The sequence below is a fragment of the Dipodomys merriami genome, unplaced genomic scaffold, assembly GCF_024711535.1.
Source record: "Dipodomys merriami isolate MVZ:Mamm:240054 unplaced genomic scaffold, mDipMer1.0.p SCAF_286, whole genome shotgun sequence".
NCBI classification, from domain to species: Eukaryota; Metazoa; Chordata; class Mammalia; order Rodentia; family Heteromyidae; genus Dipodomys; species Dipodomys merriami.
Genome location: NW_027204337.1, coordinates 164777 through 186345, shown reverse-complemented (window position 1 = coordinate 186345; position 21569 = coordinate 164777). Strand labels below are relative to the sequence as shown.

Genomic DNA, 21569 nt, shown 5'->3' with positions numbered 1-21569 from the left:
GTGTGTGTGTGTGTTTCGTGTGTTCTGTGATGAACCCTGAGCTGTGTCTTGTAGTTGGAGGACTCCACATCTGCTATATCATAAGGTCTCTATCCTGTATTGGTTCTGTATTGCAATTTTAATTTTCTTACAGATCAAAGACTTTCCCATTTGGTACAATCCTAAGTTATTTCATTTGTGTGAATCAACTTATGTGTGTTAAGCTGTGACCTCCAGGTCTTTCCACACTGGTTGCATTCATAAGGTTTCTCTCCTTGTGTTCTGTGATGGATGTTGTGCCTTCCAGGCGAAAGAATTTCCATGCCTGCTACATACATTTCTCTCTGGTGGGTTTTTTTCTGATGGACAGAAAGGTGTATGTTTTGGGTGAAAGAATTTCCACAAGCTTACAAGCATAAAATTTCTCTCCTGTGTGTGCTCCCTGGTGGACAGTAACTTGTAGCTCTTGGCTGAAATACTTTCCACACATATGAGATTCATAAGGTTTCTTTCCTGTGTGTTTTCTGATGGGCAGTAAGGTATGACTTCTTGGTGAAAGACTTTCCACACATGTTACATTCATAAGGTTTCTTTCCCGTGTGTGTTCTCTGTTGGACAGTAAGGTTTGACTTCTTGGTGAAAGACTTTCCACACATGTTACATTACATTCATAAGGTTTCTCTCATGTGTTTTCTCTGGTGGACAGTAAAGTGTAGCTTCTGGGTGAAAGACTTTCCACACACGTTACATTCATAAAGTTTCTTTCCTGTGTGTGTTCTCTGGTGGACAGTAAGGTTTGACTTCCAGGTAAAAGACCTTTCACACATGTTACATTCATAAGGTTTCTTTCCTGTGTGTGTTCTCTGGTGGACAGTAAGATGTGCCTTCTGGGTGAAAGACTTTCCACACACATTACATTCATAAGGTTTCTTTCCAGTGTGTGTTCTCTGGTGGACAGTAAGGTGTGCCTTCTGGGTGAAAGACTTTCCACACACGTTACATTCATAAGGTTTCTTTCCTGTGTGTGTTCTCTGGTGGACAGTAAGGTTTGACTTCTTGGTGAAAGAATTTCCACACATGTTACATTCATAAGGTTTCTCTCCTGTGTGTGTTCTCTGGTGTACAGTAAGGTGTGCCTTCTGGGTGAAAGACTTTCCACACATGTTACATTCATATGGTTTCTTTCCTGTGTGTCTTCTCTGGTGGACAGTAAGCTCTGACTTCCGGATAAAAGACTTTCCACACATGTTACAGTCATAAGGTTTCTTTCCTGTGTGTCTTCTCTGGTGGTAAGGAAGGTGGGACTTCTGGGTGAAAGACTTTCCACACACGTTACATTCATAAGTTCTCTTTCCTGTGTGTATTCTCTGATGGACAGTGAGAGTTGACTTCTGGGTGAAAGACTTAACACACATGTTACATTCAAAAGGTTTTTCTTTTGTTTGTGTTCTCTGGTGAACAGTAAGCTTTGATTTCTGGGTGATAGACTTACCACTCATGTTACATTCAAAAGGTTTCTCTCTAGTATGTGTTCTCTGGTGGATAGTAAGCCATGCCTTTTTGGCGAAAGACTTTCCACACATGTTACATTCATAAGTTTTCTCTTCTGTGTGTGTTCTCTGGTGGATAGTGAGGTTTGATTTCCAGGTGAAAGATTTTCCACAAATGTTACATTCATAAGGTTTCTTTCTTGTGTGCGTTCTCTGGTGGAGAGTTAGGTTTGACTTCGAGGTAAAAGACATTTCACACATGTTACATTCAAAAAGATTCTCATTTTTGTGTCTTCTCTGGTGGACAGTAAGATATACCTTACTGGTGAAAATCTTTCCACACATTTTACTTTCATATGGTTTCTCTCCTGTGTATGTTCTCTGAGGGACAATAGGGTGTGTCTTCTCGGTGAAAGACCTTTTACATTGTTTATATTCTTCAACTACAGAAGAGAAATGAGGACTATATACAGCATACATCTTACCAGTTTCACTGAAAACACTCATGTTCTGACTCCCAGTGACCTTTTCTGTCCTCATTCCTAAGGAGTTCCCATTATTCTTAATCAGTTCTGACTTCTGTTTTGAGCTCAAATTAAAACTTCTTATAAGTCTCACTTTTTCCTCCCCTGGGTTACTATTCCTGACTGCTACTTCAGAGAGATATTTATTGTGACTTTCCTGACAGGTGTTAATCACATCTTCCATTTGTGGGACATCTAAAATGCATAACAGAAAAATAGACAAAAACATAAATGAGATCCATAAATTCCTTACTGTAAAGGTATTTTCTCACATTTTAAGTGTTACAAGATTTTCAAATATCAAAGCATTGTTTTAGGCAGAAAATAAAACTTTTCTCTGCAATATACTAACTATGAATGTAGTACTGACATTTTAAAATGGAAAATAATGTTTTTCTGTATTTCAGATTTTTCTACTTTTTTCTAGGAAATATTTACTCAAATTATTCATCTACGTACTCTTAATGCTTCCATTCTGAATGTCACTCTATGCCCAGCACAACTCATAAGCTATTGTCCTGATGAGACAATAGCAGCACTACCATTCTCCTATTTTCCTCCTACCTGCACAATACTAGTTTAAAAGAAAATGAGATCTTTTGTACATGTCCTATTGTCTTTTGCTCTTAAAGAATGACTTGTCTACAGACAAAGAGAGTTGCTAATATTAACTACACTGGCACACCAAATTCAGTTTGTCCCCAGTGAATTCTGGATTGACAATTCCTTGAGACAAAGGATTACCTAGTTCACTGCCATACATGACTCAGGGGCATTATGAATACTATCGTTCTGTACAGCTGAAGATAAACAGATCAACTGGGCTCTGGACCCATCATTAGCATTGTAGATGCTTTAACTCACCTGTGAAATTCTTGTCTGAAGCTTCTCTTATCCATGGTTCTGAACCTTGTTCCAGCCTCACAATCAATTCTGGTTTAGATACACAGTGCCCTGTGAATAAGAAATAGTAGAGAACGATTTATCTTGGCTGGGTCATCATTAACGTAAGGTCGCAGACATCCTGTTCACAAGGTTGCTCCTAAATCTGGTTCCTCAATTGTTTTTGTGGGGACAGTCTGGTTGTGGGACCTGAACTCTGGTCCTGGGCGCTGTCCGGCAGATCTTCAGCTCAAGGCTAACACTGTATCACATGAGCCACAATGCCAATTCCGGCTTTTATTTTCTGCTTATGTGCTGCTGAAGAATCGAACACAGGGCCTCATGCAGGGAAGGCAATTCCTCTACCACTGAGTCAACTTCCAAGCCCATGGTTTCTCAATTCTTAACTGCTCCATTGTGGAGTTGCATCCAGCTTTGGGTTTATTTTGCCAAATGTGTGGCTTGAACTCAGCTCTTTTGCTAAAAGCTAGCATTCTACTAGTTTGAGTCTTCACTACATTTCGAGTTTTTGAATGGTTAATTGGAGACAAGAGTCTCATGGTCAATTTTTTACAGCTGCTCATTTCAAACTGAAACCTTCAGATGTCACCTCCGGAGTATCTAGGATTTGTAGCTTGAAGCACTAACCCCTGTATCAGGTTTGGTTTACAAATACACACTTTCACCTACTGATTTCCAGAGCATACTGTCAGTAGTAATGTACGTTCTAGACTGCAGATCCACCTATAATAATTACCCAAGTCTGGCAAGTCAGTCTCCTATTAGTGGATCATAGCTTAGAACTTTTGTCCGACTACTGATTTGCCTTCTTAAAAAATGAGAATAAAATTAGCTCTTGTGTTAGATATAATGAAGTTGAAGATTCCCTTAGAAAAAAATGACACTTCCCATGACTCCTAATCTTTTTTTTTTTGAAAATGTAATGGTCCAAAGGCTTACACCTGTAATCCTACATTTAGGAGGTGAGATCAGAAGAGGCAGGCTTGAAACCAACCTGGGCACGGAAATACAGAATATACCCCAAAACAAAAGCCAAAATAGAATTGTGGCTCAAGCACTAGTGTGAAAGACAAACAGCACCAAGCTCTCAGACTCAAATTTGACTGGCTTTTATACTAGCCGTTTTTTACCTGGGAATGGACTGGAATCTTCTCCCTAAATAACATAGTCTAATGTCTACTAAAATAAAAGCACTTGATCTTCCAAGTCAAAATAACCTTTGCTCACCCAAGGACATGAGGTTGCTATAGATCTCCAGCATTACATCTCTATGAAGGGTCCTCTGACCAGGATCCAGATCCTGCCACTCCCTCCAGGTGAAGTTCACAGCCACATCATCAAATGATAAATTCTGTAATGGCACATTAACATCAAGAAATTAGACCTGGCTTATGAGAATTCCAACCTGGAATTTCATTATGCTGCAGGTATGCTTTTGTCTTACATAAAATGTTTGCAGCTAGCTTTGTTAGCTATTCACTGGGAGAATTAAATACCAAACTAGAAATATTTGACAATACATAAACCTGGTCATTGAAATACACAGATTTGCAAGGCGCTGGTGGCTTATACCTGTAATCCTAGCTATTCAGGAGGCTGAGGTCTGAGGATCAACGTTCAAGACCAGCCCAGGCAGGAAAGTCCATGAGACACTTATCTCCAATAAACCACCAGAAAATGAAAGTAGCACTGTCACTCAAGTGGTAGCACTCACCTTGACCTGAAGAGCTGAGGGAAAATAAACAGACCCAGAATTCAAGCCCCAAAAGAAATAAAAAATTACAGTTTCCATAATGCATGCAATCACATTTCTGCTGCTAGCAGTAGAGACAAGATAAAAACTCTAAGGAGACAATAATCTGGCATGATAACATTAAGTCTAAGGAGGTGTCTGAAAAATTATATTATCATTTTTGATAAAATTTCAGTACATACCAGGGTAAAAATGAATTAAACCAATATTTTTCCTCATTTAAACATACTGCTTCACTATAAATCCTATTTAGACCTTCTATTAATAAGTACTCTCAAAAGCAAGCACCACACATTCAGAATATCACATGGAATACAGAACATAGAGCATTGCTAGATCTATGAAACGCAGTGTCCACATGAATGTTCAAAAAACAGTAACAGTACTCCAGAAAATAACTAATGATTGATTGGGCCCTTATAAGGTTTAATTGTGGCTCTGATTGTACTATTAATATAGATACTTCATTTTTGCATGTTATCAATGGTAATCTTCCCAGTGTGCACTCAAGGAACTATGCTAGCTTTCTGGCGCACAGGGACAAAGTGCCAGAGAGCCTTTGAAACCCTGGTTTCCCGTACGTCTATCTTTTTGTGTTTTTGTGTTTCTCTAATTTTCTTTGTTTCTGGAATCCTGTAGAACTCTCTAGGCAATAATTTTCCTATACTACAGGTAAAAAAAAATGTCAATCCTAAGAGCCATGTCAGCAACTTAAAGCTGATCACTAAGAAAATCTTGTTCCAGATAGATCATTTGAAGAAAAGAAACAACTGAGACACATATGGAGGAAATAGGGAATGAGAAAAGAAAAAAATGATAGAAAGATAGATACAACGAGAGAGAAAGAGAAAAATAAACTACACTAGTGAGTAGAAAATCAAAAATATAGAGAGAAAATAGAGGAAAGAAATCTCGTGAGAATACTTTAGAAAACAAACAGGAATTTGTAGAAAGACCATACAGCTTAGCAACAAATACAGGTGAAGTTTCAAGTAAGACCAAGACCATGAAGTGGTCCAAGAACTATATATGGAAAGTAATTTAAGTACATATAGGATAATCATTCCTTAAGAACACACGAAGGTGTGCATCACCACACTATTTCAGCAATTCCAAGAAAATTTCATTGAGATAGTTTAATGTTACTCATGAGGAAGTGATCTGGTGGCAATCTATCCTTCACCTTCCATGAGAACTAACCTGTTTGGTGTCATTACATCAAGTAACAGGTATGACTACATTTTATGAGAAGATGAAACCTAGACATTCTGAAGCCAATCTGAATTCAACTTAGAAACAATATCACCATTTAATGTGCTAATCCTAGAAGCAATCTTTATCTGCTAATTTATAAGCCTTCTTTATCTAATTTATTAATATGCTCCTGAGGCTGAATCTGTGTGGTTGGTATTGTTTTTAATTCTTGGACATCTTTAGGTTCATATAATGGAATGGAAAACAAATGAAAAATAATAAAACAACTCACCAGAGATCCATTCATTCTGTCTTGCTGCTGACAATGAGCAGAAGATTCTGGAAGCATGGCTGGGATTTAAGGGAAATGATGCATTCAGAAATGAATCTGTGAGATTTTGGGCCCAGAATTTCCTCTGGCAAACATGATACATGGACTGGAAAACTGTAAATCCTTCTTTTTTTAATTTTTATTTATTTTTATTGTGAAAACGTAAAGCCTTCTTATAAGCGAAGAATTTTTAATGTCTTAGGCAGAGTGTTAAACTGTCTAATAAACACAAATCCAGCCCATTTCCTGATAGATAGATATTATTAAACCTACTAATTTATATATTTATGTACACACTAAATTGGAAAAAATGAATGTTCCCACTGAAATTATTGAATAATTGAGAGCAAAAACATATATTTCCACTAAAAGTCATTCCTTATTACTGAATATACTTCAGGATGTATGAACTGCTTTTTTTTCCTTTTTTTTTTTTTGACAGTCCTGGTTCCTGAACTCTGGGCCTGGGTGCTGTCCCTCAGCTCTTCAGCTCAAGGCTAGTGCTCTACCACTTGAGCCACAGCACCACTTCCAGCCTTTTCTGATTATGTGGTGCTGAGGAATCGAGCCCAGGGCCTCATGCATGCAAGGCAAGCACTCTATCACTAAGCCAACTTTCCAACCCATGAACTGCTTTTTTAATGCAAAAGTATGCTAGGCATCCATTGTATTTTGTGTTCTACCTCATTCATTTACATATTTAAACACCATGGAAAGCATGTATGATGTAACTCAGTAATTTTCACCCAAAGTTAGATAGAAAAATGTATATAGAATATATTTCTGCCGGGCGCTGGTGGCTCACGCCTGTAATCCTGGTGGACAGTAAGATATGCCTTACAGGTGAAAATCTTTTCACACATTTTACATTCATAAGGATTCTCTCCTGTTTGTGTTCTCTGAGGGAGAATAAGGTGTGTCTTCTCGGTGAAAGACCTTCCACACTGTTTATATTCTTCAACTACAGAAGACACATGAGGTCTATATGCAGCACATATCTTACCAGGTTCACTGAAAGCATCCATGTTCTGACACCCAGTGAGCTTTTCTATCCACATCCCTAAGGAGTTCCCATTATTCTTAATCAGTTCTGACTTCTGTTTTGAGCTCAAATTAAAACTTCTTATAAGTCTCACTTTTTCCTCCCCTGTGTTATTATTCATGATTGTTACTTCAGATATTCATTGTGATTTTCCTGACAGGTGCTAATCACATCCTCCATTTCTTGGACATGTTAAATGAATAATAGAAAAATAGACAAAAACATAAATGAGATCCATAAATTCCTTAATGTAAAGATATTTCCTCACATTCTGTTACAAGATTTTCAAATAATAAAGCATTGTTTTATGCAGAATATATACTTTTCTACACAATGTAGTAATTAAGAAAGTAGTACTGCCATTTTACAATAGAAAACAATGTTTTCTGTTTTTCAGATTTTTCTATTTTTATCCAAGAAATATTTACTCAAATTATTCATGTATGTACTCTTAATGCTTCAATTCTGAATCTCACTCTATGCCCAGCACCACTGACAAGAAATTGTCCTGATCAGAGGATAGCAGCCCTAGCATACTCCTATTTTCCTCCCACCTGCATCATACTAGTTTAAAGGAAAATGAGATCACCTTTTCTACATTTCTCATTGTGTTTCTTTCTTCAAGAATGACTTCTCTAAAGACAAGAGAATTGCTAACATTAACTACACTGGCATACCAAATTCAGTTTGTCTCCACGTAAATTCTGGATTGACAATTCCTTGAGACAAAGGATCACTTACTTCTCTGCCATACATGACTCAGCAGCACTAGGAATACTATTGCTCTGTACAGCTCAAGTTAAACAGACCAACTGGGCTCTGGACCCATCATTACCATTCAAGATGCTTTAACTCACCTGTGAAATTCTCTTCTGAGCCTTCTCTTATCCATGGTTCTGCACCTTGCTCCAGCTTGACAATCAGTTTAGGCTTAGGAACACAGAGCCCTGTGATTAAGAAATAGTGGAGAACTATTGCTCTTGCTGGGTCATCATTAATGTAAGGTCGCAGACATCCTGTTTCCAAGGTTGCTACTAAATCTTATTTCTCAATTGTTTTTTTTTGTGGGGGGGTGTGTGTTGGGAGTCAAAAGTTAAGTCTCTCAACATAATAGGCTTAACTATCTCACTGGAATATCTTGAGGCTGAGTTTACAGATCCCACCTTTTCACCCCGCCCTAAGTAAACACCCTGCAGCTACTAACAACCACCTTTTCACCTTGCCCTAAGCAAACACCCTGCAGCTGCTTCGGCCAAGGAAAAAGCTTACTTATTCCAAGCATATAAATACCCTTGTGTGAAAAATAAAAATTGGCAGCTTGATCAGAATCCCTGTCTTGGTGTCATTCTACCACTTGAGCCACAGCATCACTTCCAGCTTTTTTTTCTGCTTATGTGGTACTGAGGAATCAAAGCACAGGGCCTCAAGCATGCAAGGCAAGCGCTGTACCACTGAGCCACCTTCCCAGCCCATGGTTTCTCAATTCTTAACAGCCCAATTGTGGAGTTTCCCCAACTTTGGTTTATTGTGCCAATTGTGTGGCTAGAACTCAGCTCTTTTGCTCAAAGATAGCATTGTACTAGTTTGAATCTTAGCTACATTTCTAGTTTTTGAATGGTTAATTGAAGATAAGAGTCTCATGGTCATTTTTCTACAGTTGCTGGCTTCAAACCAAAATCTTGAGATTTCAGCCTCCAGAGTATCTAGAATTCAAAGCTTGAAGCACTAAACTCTATATCGGGTTTGGCGTACAAATACACACTTTCAACTACTGATTTCCACATCATAATCAGTAGTAATGTATATTCTATCTAGACTGCAGATCCACCTCAATAATCATTCCAAGTCTGGGAAGTCAGTCTCGTATTAGTGGAACATAGTTTAGGATTTTTTTCCAACTACTGATTTGCTTTCTTAAATAGTGAGAATAAAATTAGCTCTTGAGTTACATATAATCAAGTTGAAGTTTCCCTTAGAAAGAAATGAAACTTCCCATGGACTGGAATCTTATCTCTAAATAACCTAAACAGTCTAATGTCTAATAAAATAAAAACACTTGATCTTCCAAGTAAAAATGACCTTTGCTCACCCAAGGACATGAGGTTGCTATAGGTCTCCAGCATCACATCTCTATGAAGGGTCCTCTGACCAGGATCCAGATCCTGCCACTCCTTCCAGGTGAAGTCCACAGCCACATCATCAAATGATAAATTCTGTAATGGCACATGTCCATCAAGAAATCAGACCTGGGTTATGAGAACTCCAATCTGGAATTTCATTATGCTGCAGGTATGCTTTTGTCTTACATAAAATGTTTGCAGCTTGCTGTGTTATCTATTCACTGGGAGAATTAAATAGCAAATTAGAAATATTTGACAATATATAAACCTGGTCATTAAAATACACAGATTTGTAGGGTGCTGGTGGCTTATGCATGTAATCCATACTACTCAGGAGGCTAAGTTCTGAGGATCATGGTTCAAGGCCAGTGCAGGCAGGAAAGTCCATGAGACACTTATCTCCAATAAACCACCAGAAAACTGAAATTAGCACTGTAACTCAAGGGGTAGAGCACTCACCTTGACCCGAAAAGTTGATTGACAACAGCCAGGCCCAGAATTGAAGCCCAAGACCAATAAAAAATTACAGTTTCCCTAATGCATGCAAACACATTTCTGCTGCTAGCAATAGAGACAAGGTAAAAATTCTACGGACAGCTGGGAAGGTGGCTCAGTGGTAGAGCACTTCCCTTGCATGCATGAGGCCCTGGGTTCTACTCCTCAGCACCACATAAGCAAAAAGAAAAGAGCCAGAAGTGGCGCTATGGCACAGGTGGTAGAGCAATAGCCTTGAGCTGAAGAGTTGAGGGACAGCGCCCAGGCCCAGAGTTCAGCCCCAGGACCAGACCCCCCGCCAAAAAAAAAAAAAAATTCTAAGGAGACAATAATCTGTCATGACAACAATAAGCCTAAGGTGGTATCTTAAAAATTATATTATCATTTTTTGATAAAATTTTAGTACATATCAGGGTAACAATGAATTACACAAATACTTTTCCTGCATTTACATGTACTACATGACCATACATTCTATTTAGATCTTCTATTAACAAGTATTATAATAAGCAAACAGAACATATTCAGAATATCACATGGAATACAGAACATAGAACATGACCAGATCTATGAAAAGCACTGTCCACATGAATGTTAAAAAACAGTAGCAGTACTGCAGAAAGAAGCTAATGATTTTTGGGGCCCTTATAAGATTTGATTTAGTTCCCATATAAAAATATCCTAGGTTGGGCTCAGTGGTAGAGCGCTTGCCTTGCATGCCTGAGGCCCTGGGTTTGATTCTTCAGCACCACATAAGCAAAAAGAAAAAGCCTGAAGTGGCACTGTGACTCAAGTGGTAGAGTGCTAGCCTTGAGCTGAAGAGCTGAGGGATAGCGCCCAGGCCCAGAGTTCAGACCCCACGACTGGACCCCCCCCCAAAAAAAAGAAAAAAATATCCTAGGTTAACCATGTTTGGTTTAAATACTAAATATTGAAATGTGGTCATAGATACCCTGATATTTCCTTCCTACATAAAAAAGAACTGCTACCATGAAGTTTTGTAAAGTTTGCCTACATTCTACAATACAAAATATAGTTGGGAGGGGAATAAAATGTTCCTTGACAAGATTTTCATTTTAATAGGCCTTCATGGAAGGTGGAGGCAAATTTATGCAGGGTCAAGGAACACTCAAGATGACAAAAATGATAAATATGACCAAATGATCAAATGTGGCACATATTCCTGAGTCATTTCAACAGTAGATCGCTAAGGATATATTTCCACTTTTGTTAGTTAATAGTGAAATTCCTCAGAGATCAAAATAAATTCTGGAGGAAACATCTGTGAGATTTTGCAACAAGTGATATTTCTAATAGAAAAGACCTCATCACAGTATTATTTTTTTTTATCAAAAGTACTTCAAATCTTAAACTGGCAGTAAATTAAAATATTCAAAAATAGTGGAAAGGAAAAACAAAACTGAATACCACATCAAATGAAGTTATACCAAAGATAACAGAAGCAGGAGAAATCTGATTTTCTTGTAGAGTATCAATTGGGGGAAGGAACTACTTTTCTGTATGGAACTCTGAAGTTGAGCTGAGGGGGAAAAGGATGGAGAGGTTGGAATTCCAGCCTCACAGCACTGAGAGCACTGAGAGCTGGCTGCAGAAGGCTTAAAAGAGAATTCTGGAGAGGGTTCAGAAACTGGAGTGCAGGCCTTTTCCTTAGTTTTGGAAAGATAGCAGCTGAAACTGAGGTGCTGTTGACCTTGAGGGCTAGGTAAGGTGAACGTCATGTCTGCATTTTCTCTGGGTACCAGTCTCTGTCTCAGGAGAAAAAGGAAATATGTTTCCCCCACAACCGGTTGTGGCTCTGATTGTAATATTAATATAGATACTTCATTTTTACATGTTATCAGTTGTAATCTTCCCTATGTGCACTCAAGGAAATATTCTTGCTTGCTGGCACCCAGGGACCAAGTGCCAGAGAGCCTTCAAAACCCTAATTTCCCCTAAGTCTATCTGTTTATGTTTTTGTGTTTCTCTAATTGTCTTTGGTTCTGGAATCCTGTAGAACTCTCTAGGAAACAATTTTCCTAAACAATGAGTAAGAAAAATGCTAATCATAAGAGCCATGTCAGCAAAGTAAAACTGATTACTAAGAAAAACTAGCTCCCAGATAGATCATTTGAAGAAAAGAAACAACTGAGACACATATGGAGGAAAGATGGAATGCAAAAAGCAAAAAAAAAAAATGATTCAAAGATAGATACAAAGAGTGAGGAAGAGAAAAATAACCAACACTAGTGAGTAGAAAATCAAGAATGGAGGGAGAATATAGAGGAAAGGAATCTTGTGTGGATACTTTAGAAAACAGGGTTTTGTAGGAAGACCATAAAGTTTAGCAACAAATATAGTTTCAAGTAAGACCAAGACCATGAAGTAGCTCAAAAAGTAGATATGGAGATTAATTTAAGGACATATAGGTTAATCATTCCTTTAGAACACATGAAGTTCTGTGTGACCAGACTATTTCAGCAATTCCAGGAAAATGTCATTGAATTAGTTTAATGTTACTCATGAGGATGTGATCTGGTTGCAATCTATCCTTCACCTTTCATGAGATATAACCTCCTTGGTATCATTACATCACATAACAAGTGTGAATCAACTTTATGACAACACAAAACATAGACATTCTGAAACAAATATGCATTCAACTTAAAAAGAATATAACCATTTAATCTGCTAAATCTACAAGCCATCTTTATCTGATTTAAGAATATGTTCCTGAGGCTGAATCTGTGTGGCTGGTATTGTTTTCAATTCTTTTTGGGGGGGGGGGTCCAGTCGAAGGGCCTCAACTCTGGGCCTGGGCGCTGTCCCCCAGCTCTTCAGCTCAAGGCTAGCAATCTACCACTTGAGCCACAACTTCCGGCTTTTTTCTTTTTCCTTATGTGGTGCTGAGGAATGGAACCCAGGTTCTCATGCATGCAAGGCAAGCGCTCTACCACTGAGCCACCTTCCCACCCCCTTGTTTTTTAATTCTTGAACATCTTTAGGTTTATATAATGGAATGGAAAACAAATGAGAAATAAAAACTGAAAAAAAAACTCACCAGAGATCCTTTCATTCTTTCTTGCTGCTGACAATGAACAGAAGATTCTGGAAGGATGGCTGAGATATAAGGCAAATGACATATTCACAAAAGAATCTGTGAGTATTTTGCCCCAGAATTTCCTCTTGCAAACATGATACATGGTCTGGAAAAGCATAAAGCTTTCTAATAAGTGAAGAATCTTTAATGTCTCAAGAACATTAATTTCTCCTATAAACACAAATCCAGCCCATTTCCTGATACATAGATATCATTAAAGCAACTAATTTCCATGTTTATATACTCACTAAATTTGTAAAAACGAAAGTTCCCCCCAAAAATGAATAATTGAAAGCAAAAACATATCACATTTGCACTAAAAGTAGTTATTACTGAATGTACTTCAGGATGTATGAATTGCTTTCTTTTTTTTTTTTTTTTTTTTTTTTTTTTTGTCGGCCGTGGGGCTTGAACTCTGGGCCTGGGCGCTGTCCCTCAGCTCTTCAGCTCAAGGCGAGCGCTCTACCACTTGAGCTACAGCGCCACTTCCGGTTTTCTGGTGGTTTATTGGAGATAGGAGTCTCACGGTCTCTCTTGCCCGGGCTGGCTTTGAACCGCGATCCTCAGATCTCAGCCTCCTGAGTAGCTAGGATTACAGGCGTGAGCCACCAGCGCCCGGCTGAATTGCTTTCTTTTAATGCAAAGGTATCCTAGGAATCCATTGGAATTTATGTGCTACCTCATTGATGTACATATTTAAACTCCATGGAATGCATGTCTGATGTAACTCAGTAGTTTTTATCAAATGTTATAAAGGAAAATATATACAGAACATATTTCTGGTGTGATCTTATTTCAATAATGATTGTCAAATGGCAAATTTCACTGTACCCATTGCACACCTATGCAATGACTTGTAATTTGACATTTAGCATGCTTTGGCCACAGGAACATGAGTAAAGATGATGTAAACCCTGGATTGAGAAGTTCCTACTGGTCACTTTCCTAAACAGTCATGGGAAGAACCTTGGCCATCCTACTGGTGATAAAGGGCTAAAAAAATGTACAGCATAAAATACACAATATAGGAGTGACACAACTGATGATAGGCCACATCTACAAAGCATACAACCTTGAGAAGACATATTACCCCAAGGTTTCTTCTGTGATTTTTCTTATAAGACCAAAGGTCCCTGACCAACCTGAACTACCAGGCACAACCAACTGATTAGAGCTAGCATTAGCAAATCCACAGACGGCATATTTAAGAGAAGTTTCAATGATTACATACTAGAAGTCTTAGTGGAAACAGGCTGCATAAATTAGCGAGAAGATTAGGGATTTGTACATAAATAAATACTTTCAGTCAAAATCCTTGCCCAACCATCCCAAACTACTGCCTCAGGTACCCTGTGATAACTACGCTCTGGTTTATTCCTCAATCCATCACATCACACTGCAAGAAATTAGTTTAAATGTTTCAACAGCAAAAAGTGATTGAGAGTGGTGTAGGAAAGAGTACCAGGTGAATCTGGTACTCAGGGAAGTGGCAACAATTTTTGCATAAGGCAAGGGAAGCTAGCAACATCTTCCCCTTCCTGTGCTTTTCTGCTTCTGCTCTATATGGCTTCCCAGAATTGACCAGGTCTGTTCATTTAGGATGGAGATTCCTTTTCATAGGGTGCTCTGCTTCAAACATTGCTAGGCTTCATTCCTAAAAATACAGGCCCAGTACTCACTACTCCAATATCCCATGTACAACTGTCTCTAGAAACAGGATTGTGTACAAACGCTTGGGAACTCAAGTCGGGAAAATAAAAACTCAAGCCAAATAGATTAAAACATGTCTAAGAGAAACAATACAGAAGCCCCAAATACAACTGCAGTGTAAGAGGACTCAGGCAGGCACACACCTCACAATTTCACTAGAATTCTTCCTGTACTCCTCTTACACCTGGGCAAAGCAAATAAAGTCACATGAGTTAATAGAAGAATCCCTTGGTCTTGGAGTACAAATGCACAGCTCTTGGGCTCTCCTAGTCTGGACAATCACCCAGCTTGCTCTGAGACATTTGGGAATCAGGCTCTTGCATCTGAAGACCCAGAGGCTAATGGCAGCACAAACTCCTGAACCTCAAGCAAATTATCAACCCCACACTGGAGAAAAGCGTGGAGGGAAGTAGGCGCTTTGGCTCAAGTGTAAAGCTCTCCCTCTGAGCTGAGGAGCTCAGGAATGCTGCTTGCAGGCCCAGAGTTCACGCCCCACCAAACAAACAGAAACAGAAAAAGAAACAGAAACCCATGGAGGGGAGACTCCCCAGCAATCGCACAGTTCCTACCTGACATCAGTTCCCAAGCCTGAGATTCCCTCAAGTTACAGCTCCCAAGCTCCACTGCACAGAGCTGGGCGCCGGACTCCTGGCTCCCAAGGCCAAACTATACTTCAGGGCACTTCCAGCGACAAGGCAAAGAAAAGAATCCTGAAGAGGCAGACTTAAAAGGCCTATGGTGGGTGGGGAGACGGATGCGCAAAAGCATCTTCTGCCCCACCTCCACCCTCCGGAAAACAAAAACAAACCAGGACTTTCAAAGAAAATATCCTCCACGGAGACTATAATTCCTACAATGCTCGGTGCCACCCTGCTACATACCTGGGAACAAGTGGCTTGTGTGCATTGGGACTTTTCTCTCCCTGCTGTGGGAGTTAAGCTCAGTTTCTTCTTGAAAACCACTGTTTCCTCTTGACATACATAAGACCACCCAGAAAACGGATTTATATGGGGAGAATTGGATGTATAGGCTTTTTGATTCTTAGTTCTAATAATGAACTTGAGGTTATGAGATGGCGTTGCTTATACCTTTCAGTTTATTCAATGCCTGCCTTCTGCTGAATGTAAATTACATCTCTGTTTTGTCTTAAATTTTTTAATCCATCCCCTCTTACTTTACAAAGGTATTCACCACCACTAAACTTATACCTGGGTCATTTCCCATTGCTGAAATGTATACACTGGCATAAAATAGTGAGCTTGTTAGGTAAATATGCAGCATAATACTACTGGTGATTTGGATTTCACAAAATCTAACAATTAATTTTCCAGAAACTCCCCAATTCTATCTATTAAATCAAATGAGTTTTTATTTTTTTGCTGAATTTTGCATTTCATTTAAGGATTTTATGTTTTGTTTTGTTGTTGGTCCTGTGGCTTGACCTCACAGTTCAGGCATTGTCTGTGAGCATTTGCTATGCCCTATTTGCATTTCCTTTAATAATTTCTTCAGGTAACTAGTGAAAAGTTCCCACACAGGGATTCGTATGAATATGGCACATCACCTCCATTTCCCTTCAAAGAGATAGTTGATAGGGGGGTCAGGGATGAATGGAGGAGAGATAGAAGAGTAAAGTTTAGGCTAGGCTATGTTGATGTGAAGCTTAATCACTTGCAAACCAGTCTGCTTTTGTCTTTTCATTTTGCATGTGAAAATCTCTTTAGAATTCTTACCTCTTCTCTGATCCTAACAGTTCCTCTCAGTAGCTTTAGGCTACATATCTAGGGGAACTCAGACTTGTCTTCTCAAACCTTAACCATTAAAGTATGCAGTAAATCTTTGTCTCCTGCCCCAATGCCATCAGAGCACAAGCAAGGCTCTGAGAGCCAATGGGATGATAATTAAGGAGACAGAGAGATGGCTGATGGCACAATTCTGCTATTTTTCTCAAATGCTTGGGTAATGTTGGTCTAGACCCACTGTGCCCAAAAGTGCAAACAGCACACATCTTTCCTAATTTTATTTCAATACATCTTTTCCACCCAAGCCTCCAGACAGTTAAAGCCCCAGGCCAAAAGCTAGAACACACACTTCCTCAAACCAAGAAAGGGCAAGGACTTGCAGTCCTGAGGGTGGGAGTTAATGGCACTGAAGCTTTTGCTCCCATTTTGCCTGCTCCTGGCAGGCACCCCAGGGTCTACAACAGTCTCCCTCTCTCTTATCAGAGAACCTACACTTGTCTCTTAGGTGTTTATTGTGATATTTTGAAATCCCTTCCATAAAAAATAATTGGGAAAGACTGGATTGGAAACTTTCATGTTTGATTTTAGTTCTTCAGTGTATGGGTTCTCCATGTCTCTATTGTGGAGCTGAACTATTCCTCATGAAAATGGGAATCAAAGAGCATATTTGAATGTATAGACTTCAACTTAAAAGCACCTCTAACAATATAAAGAAAAAATAATTTCATCTTTAAAAATAAATTCCTGGGAAGTGGCACTGTGGCTCAAATGGTAGAGCGCTCGCCTTGAGCTGAAGAGCTGAGAGACAAGTGCTCAGGCCCAGAGTTCAAGCCCCACAACCACAAAAAATAATCCTCCCTAAAACTAAATTCCTGAGAGACAAAGTGATAAAACTGGGGTGCTTCCAACAGTATCTGTGAAATGTAGTTTTCTTTTCTTTTCTTTTCTTTTGTTGGTCATCGGGCCTGAACTCTGGGACTAGGTACTGTTCCTCGGCTCTTCAGCTGAAGGCTAGTGCTCTACCACTTAAGCCACAGTGCCACTTCTGGCTTATTCTGCTTATGTGGTGCTGAAGAATCGAACCCAGGACCTCATGCATGCAAGGCAAGCACTCTACCACTGAACCGTCTTTCCATCCCTGAAATATAGTTTTCATTGTTCAAGCCTACATTTATGATGAATTTCTTTATTCTTTTATCCTTTTGTTTGGTTTGGTTTTGTTTTTGGTTATGCCACTTGAACTGTGAGCCTAGGAACCATCCCTTAGCCGTTCAGCTCAAGCCAAGTGCTCTACAATGTGAGCTAAAGCACCAGTTCTGGTTTTCTGGTTTTTATTGGAGATAAGTGTCTCACAGACAATGCTGCCCAGGCTGACTTTGGACTGCGATCCTCAGGTTTCAGCCTTTTGAATAGCTGGGATTAAAGACATGAGGTACCAGCACCCAGCTTGCATTTCTTTTCTTTTATGTCCCAGCCTTGGGGCTTGAACTCAGTGCCTGGACACTGTCCCTAAATTTTTGCTCCAAACTAGCACCCTAGTACTGGAGCCACAATTCCACATTCGGCTTTTTCTATGTATGTGGTACTGAGGACTTGAACCAGAGCTTCATACATGTTAGGTAAGCACTCTACCACTGTTGCGGGACAGCCACAACACCAACAGTGCTCTGGAAGGGCAATGGGATGATAATGGAACAGACTGAGAGAAGGCCAATGATGAATCTCTCTTAATTTCAGCAATAACCTTAGCTGTAGACACTTTCTAGATTGGTCCAGTGCTTGCATCACATTGTTCTAGTACTCACTGAGTCAACAAGTGCAGACCATATGCATCTTTCCTCATTCTAGTTCAACCTTAGTCCAACAAACACCTAGAGGTAAGCCCCTAGGCCCAGAAGCTAAAAGGAACACACCCTCCTATGACAAGGGCAAGTACTTATAGCCCTGAAGATTGGAGTCTGTGGTTGTGGAGCTTTTACTCACACCTTTACAGCTCTTGGCACCTCAGGGTCTGCACCACTTCCCCCTTTTTCATTTTGTAAATTGAGCAAGTGTTTATCAGCCTGAACCTGGAAAATCAGCAGATCATACATCTCAGGAAGAATGGAAGAGTAAAGAAATACCAAAACAATAAACAGGAAAATGCCTACGAAATAACAAAAAGAGTGCTATTTCCCCAGGTGAATCCCTATAGGTAATGGAGAAGTGATACAGCTAAGCCTGCATGGTGGAGTGACCAATACCAGATACCTGGAAGCTGCATAATGCCTAAGCTTAAATGATCAGAGGGCAAGGTTCCTCAAATATGTCACTGGATATTGGTACAAGTCATATTTCCATCATATTCAAGAGGGATAACACAGATGTACTGACAATTAGCATGACACATCATTTTTAACTGTGTCTTTGGCAGGTCTATGTGATTATCAACATACAACATTGCTGTTTCTAAATCATAAAACATATCACAATCATTTTATCTACTCCCACCTGAATATCAAGGGTAAAACAGAAACATTTCAAGCTAAAGTATTAACACGTTTTTCTGTATATATGGTTTCTACAAGGGTCTCAGGAGAAGCAGTAGCACTAGCAATAAGAGTCTGGGTAGCAATAATGTGGGCAACCAATATTCCCCAAAATCTGCAGCAATGGCAAAGAATCCTCTGAACCCCGATAGCAAACAGAGACCCAAAATTATGATACCAAGGTTCTATCAACTGAACATGCAATGTAAGTTAAGGGGATTGCATAGTAAGCTAGGATTACTCATGCAGTTAGTGAGAACACAATTGTTCCTGCAAGAGGCATGAAACACCACCTCACCCATGAAAACCATACCCAGCCCAACTACTAGCATGTATGGATACATAACACAAGCTTGCACAGTAAATGAAACAAAACCACGAAACTGGACAGGTCTCTGAAACAGAGGTATGGGATGGTGAGAGGCATTAACTTGAGCCAGGCTCAAGTTGTCAGGGTGTGCTTGTCCACACAAACTGACAAACATGGGAGCCAGCAAGGTACCACTGATCACATCACTCCTCTGAGACCAGTCCTGCCTTACATACTGGGAGACTCCTACCACTAGAACTGTGGACAAGGTGTGAAATCCACAGGCGATGGATCATCGAAACCATTGGAATCGCTGGGTATAGTGGAACCCAAGAGGGATGCACCACATCTCCTGCCTAAGGAATTCTACAAGTGTTATGCATAAGCTCCATCTTTTTCCATTGGTTCACCTTTTCCTCCAGAGGAAGTCAGACCCATAATATATCCCTGAATACCTTACCATATTTTTACCTTCTACCTCAGGATCTGCAATAGTCAATAACTGTGATCAATGAAGTAGAGGATATAATATTTGTATAATAATGAGACTTACATCTGTGAGCAATGAACAATTCAAAAATAATGTAGGAAGTAAATTCTATTTATACTAGTACAATAAACATAAAACATAGAAGTGAATGTTTTAAAAATGTAACCAAGAACAATGACAACTATGGGACACAGCTAGTCTAGGAAGCACCCATTTTTGACTGATCCTTATATCCTTGCCTCTTAAGAACTTACTTATAACTTTTACAGAAAGAAAGAATTCTTTTTCCTTCATATTTTGTAAGTGCTCCAGTGTTGCCGTCTATACATCCAAACGTGCCTCACGATCTCCATTTTCATGAGGAATAGCTAAGGCCCACTAAAAGAGGGATGGAAAACCCTTACACTGGAGGACTGAATATCAGGTATGAAAGTTTCCTACACAATCCTTCCCAATGTGGAGAAAGGATCATCTTCAATCACAATAAACCCTTAAGAGACAAGCTTAGAATGTCTGATATGAGGGAGGGAGGCAAAAGATTTATTCCACAGTGTAATGGATACAGTCTGGGAAGACAAGTCTGAGGTCCCCTAGATACGTGGCCTAGACTTGCTGACAGGAACTTCTAGGATCAGAGAAGAGGTAGAAAATCAAAACAAAATAGGATATGCAAAACAGAAAAGAAAAAAAACAGGCTTGTTTGGAGCAAGTAATCAAGCTTCACATGAACATAGACCTGCCCTGAACTATACCTCGTCCCACATTCATCCTGATCTACCTACACAACCATTTTTTTGAAGAGTCTTGGAGGAGGAGTACCATTTTCTAAGAAACCCCTAGGAGGAAACTTTTCACTAGTCTCCTGAAGCAATTAATAAAAGAAAGGCAAGTACAGCACAGCAAATGCTCACAGACAGTGCCCAAGCTCTGAGTTCAAGCCACAGGACCAACAACAAAACAGGGGAAAACTTTATAAGGAAAGGCAAATTCAGACATAAATAACCAAAAACTCCTTAAAATTTCATAGATGGAATTTGGGAGTTTGGGGGAAAGTAATGAGTAGAATTTGACAAATCCATTTAATTCAAAGATTATAAAGTATATCTGTCTTTAAATTCTGTTATTTTATTCCAGTATATATATTAGGGCAGAGGAAGATGATGCCAGAATCAATCAGTTTACTGTCTGCAAGTACTTTTTTTTTTTTTTTGGTTGATCTTGTGGCTTGAACCCTGCCTGAGCACTGTCCCTGCGTTATTCAGCTCAAATTGATCTCTCTACGACTTGAGCCACAAGGCCACTTCCATTTTTTGGTAGTTAGTTGGGGATAAGACTTATGGACTTTCCTGCCCAGGCTGGCTTTGAACTTGGATCCTCATATCTCAGCTTCCTGAGTACCTAGGATTACAGGCATGAGCCATTGGCACCCAGCTACAAATACCTTTGTAAAGTGACAGGGGAGATATTCAAAACTTTAAGGAAAAACAGAGACATAATTTACATTCAGCAGAACGTACTTTATGAACAAAAACAAAAATAAAAACTAAGTAGATTCATAACCTCAATTATATTAAAAGAACTAAGAATTAAAAAGCCAAATTATGCAATGCTCCTAATACATTTGTGTTTTTAATTGGTCTCACAATATTTATGTTGGTAAACTGAATTTTCAAGAAGAAACTCACCTAAGTTCCCGCAGCTGGGAGAGAAAGGTCCCCATGCATCCATGCACACTTAGGACCAAGTGCCTTGTGCCAGTCAAAACCCTGTAACAAGCCCACTTCCTCCAGGTGAATTGGGCATTGCATTCTGGGAATTGTAGTTTCTATGGAGGAATAGATCCTTTGAAAGTTTGGGG

At 39.4% G+C, this 21569-nt stretch overlaps 1 protein-coding gene across 1 annotated transcript; it reads right to left on the bottom strand.

The window, feature by feature from the left end:
• Nucleotides 1-545: 545 nt before the first annotated feature.
• On the bottom strand, nucleotides 546-21431 carry LOC138838623 (zinc finger protein 182-like; the record flags this gene model as incomplete). The annotated part of the gene is given in 9 exon segments (XM_070038028.1): nucleotides 546-1912; nucleotides 2858-2947; nucleotides 4124-4247; nucleotides 4611-4624; nucleotides 7016-7135; nucleotides 7178-7234; nucleotides 9306-9429; nucleotides 21153-21183; nucleotides 21397-21431. Coding segments are annotated over 9 exon segments (1962 nt in total), but the record flags the coding sequence as incomplete, so codon positions are not given.
• Nucleotides 21432-21569: the final 138 nt, after the last annotated feature.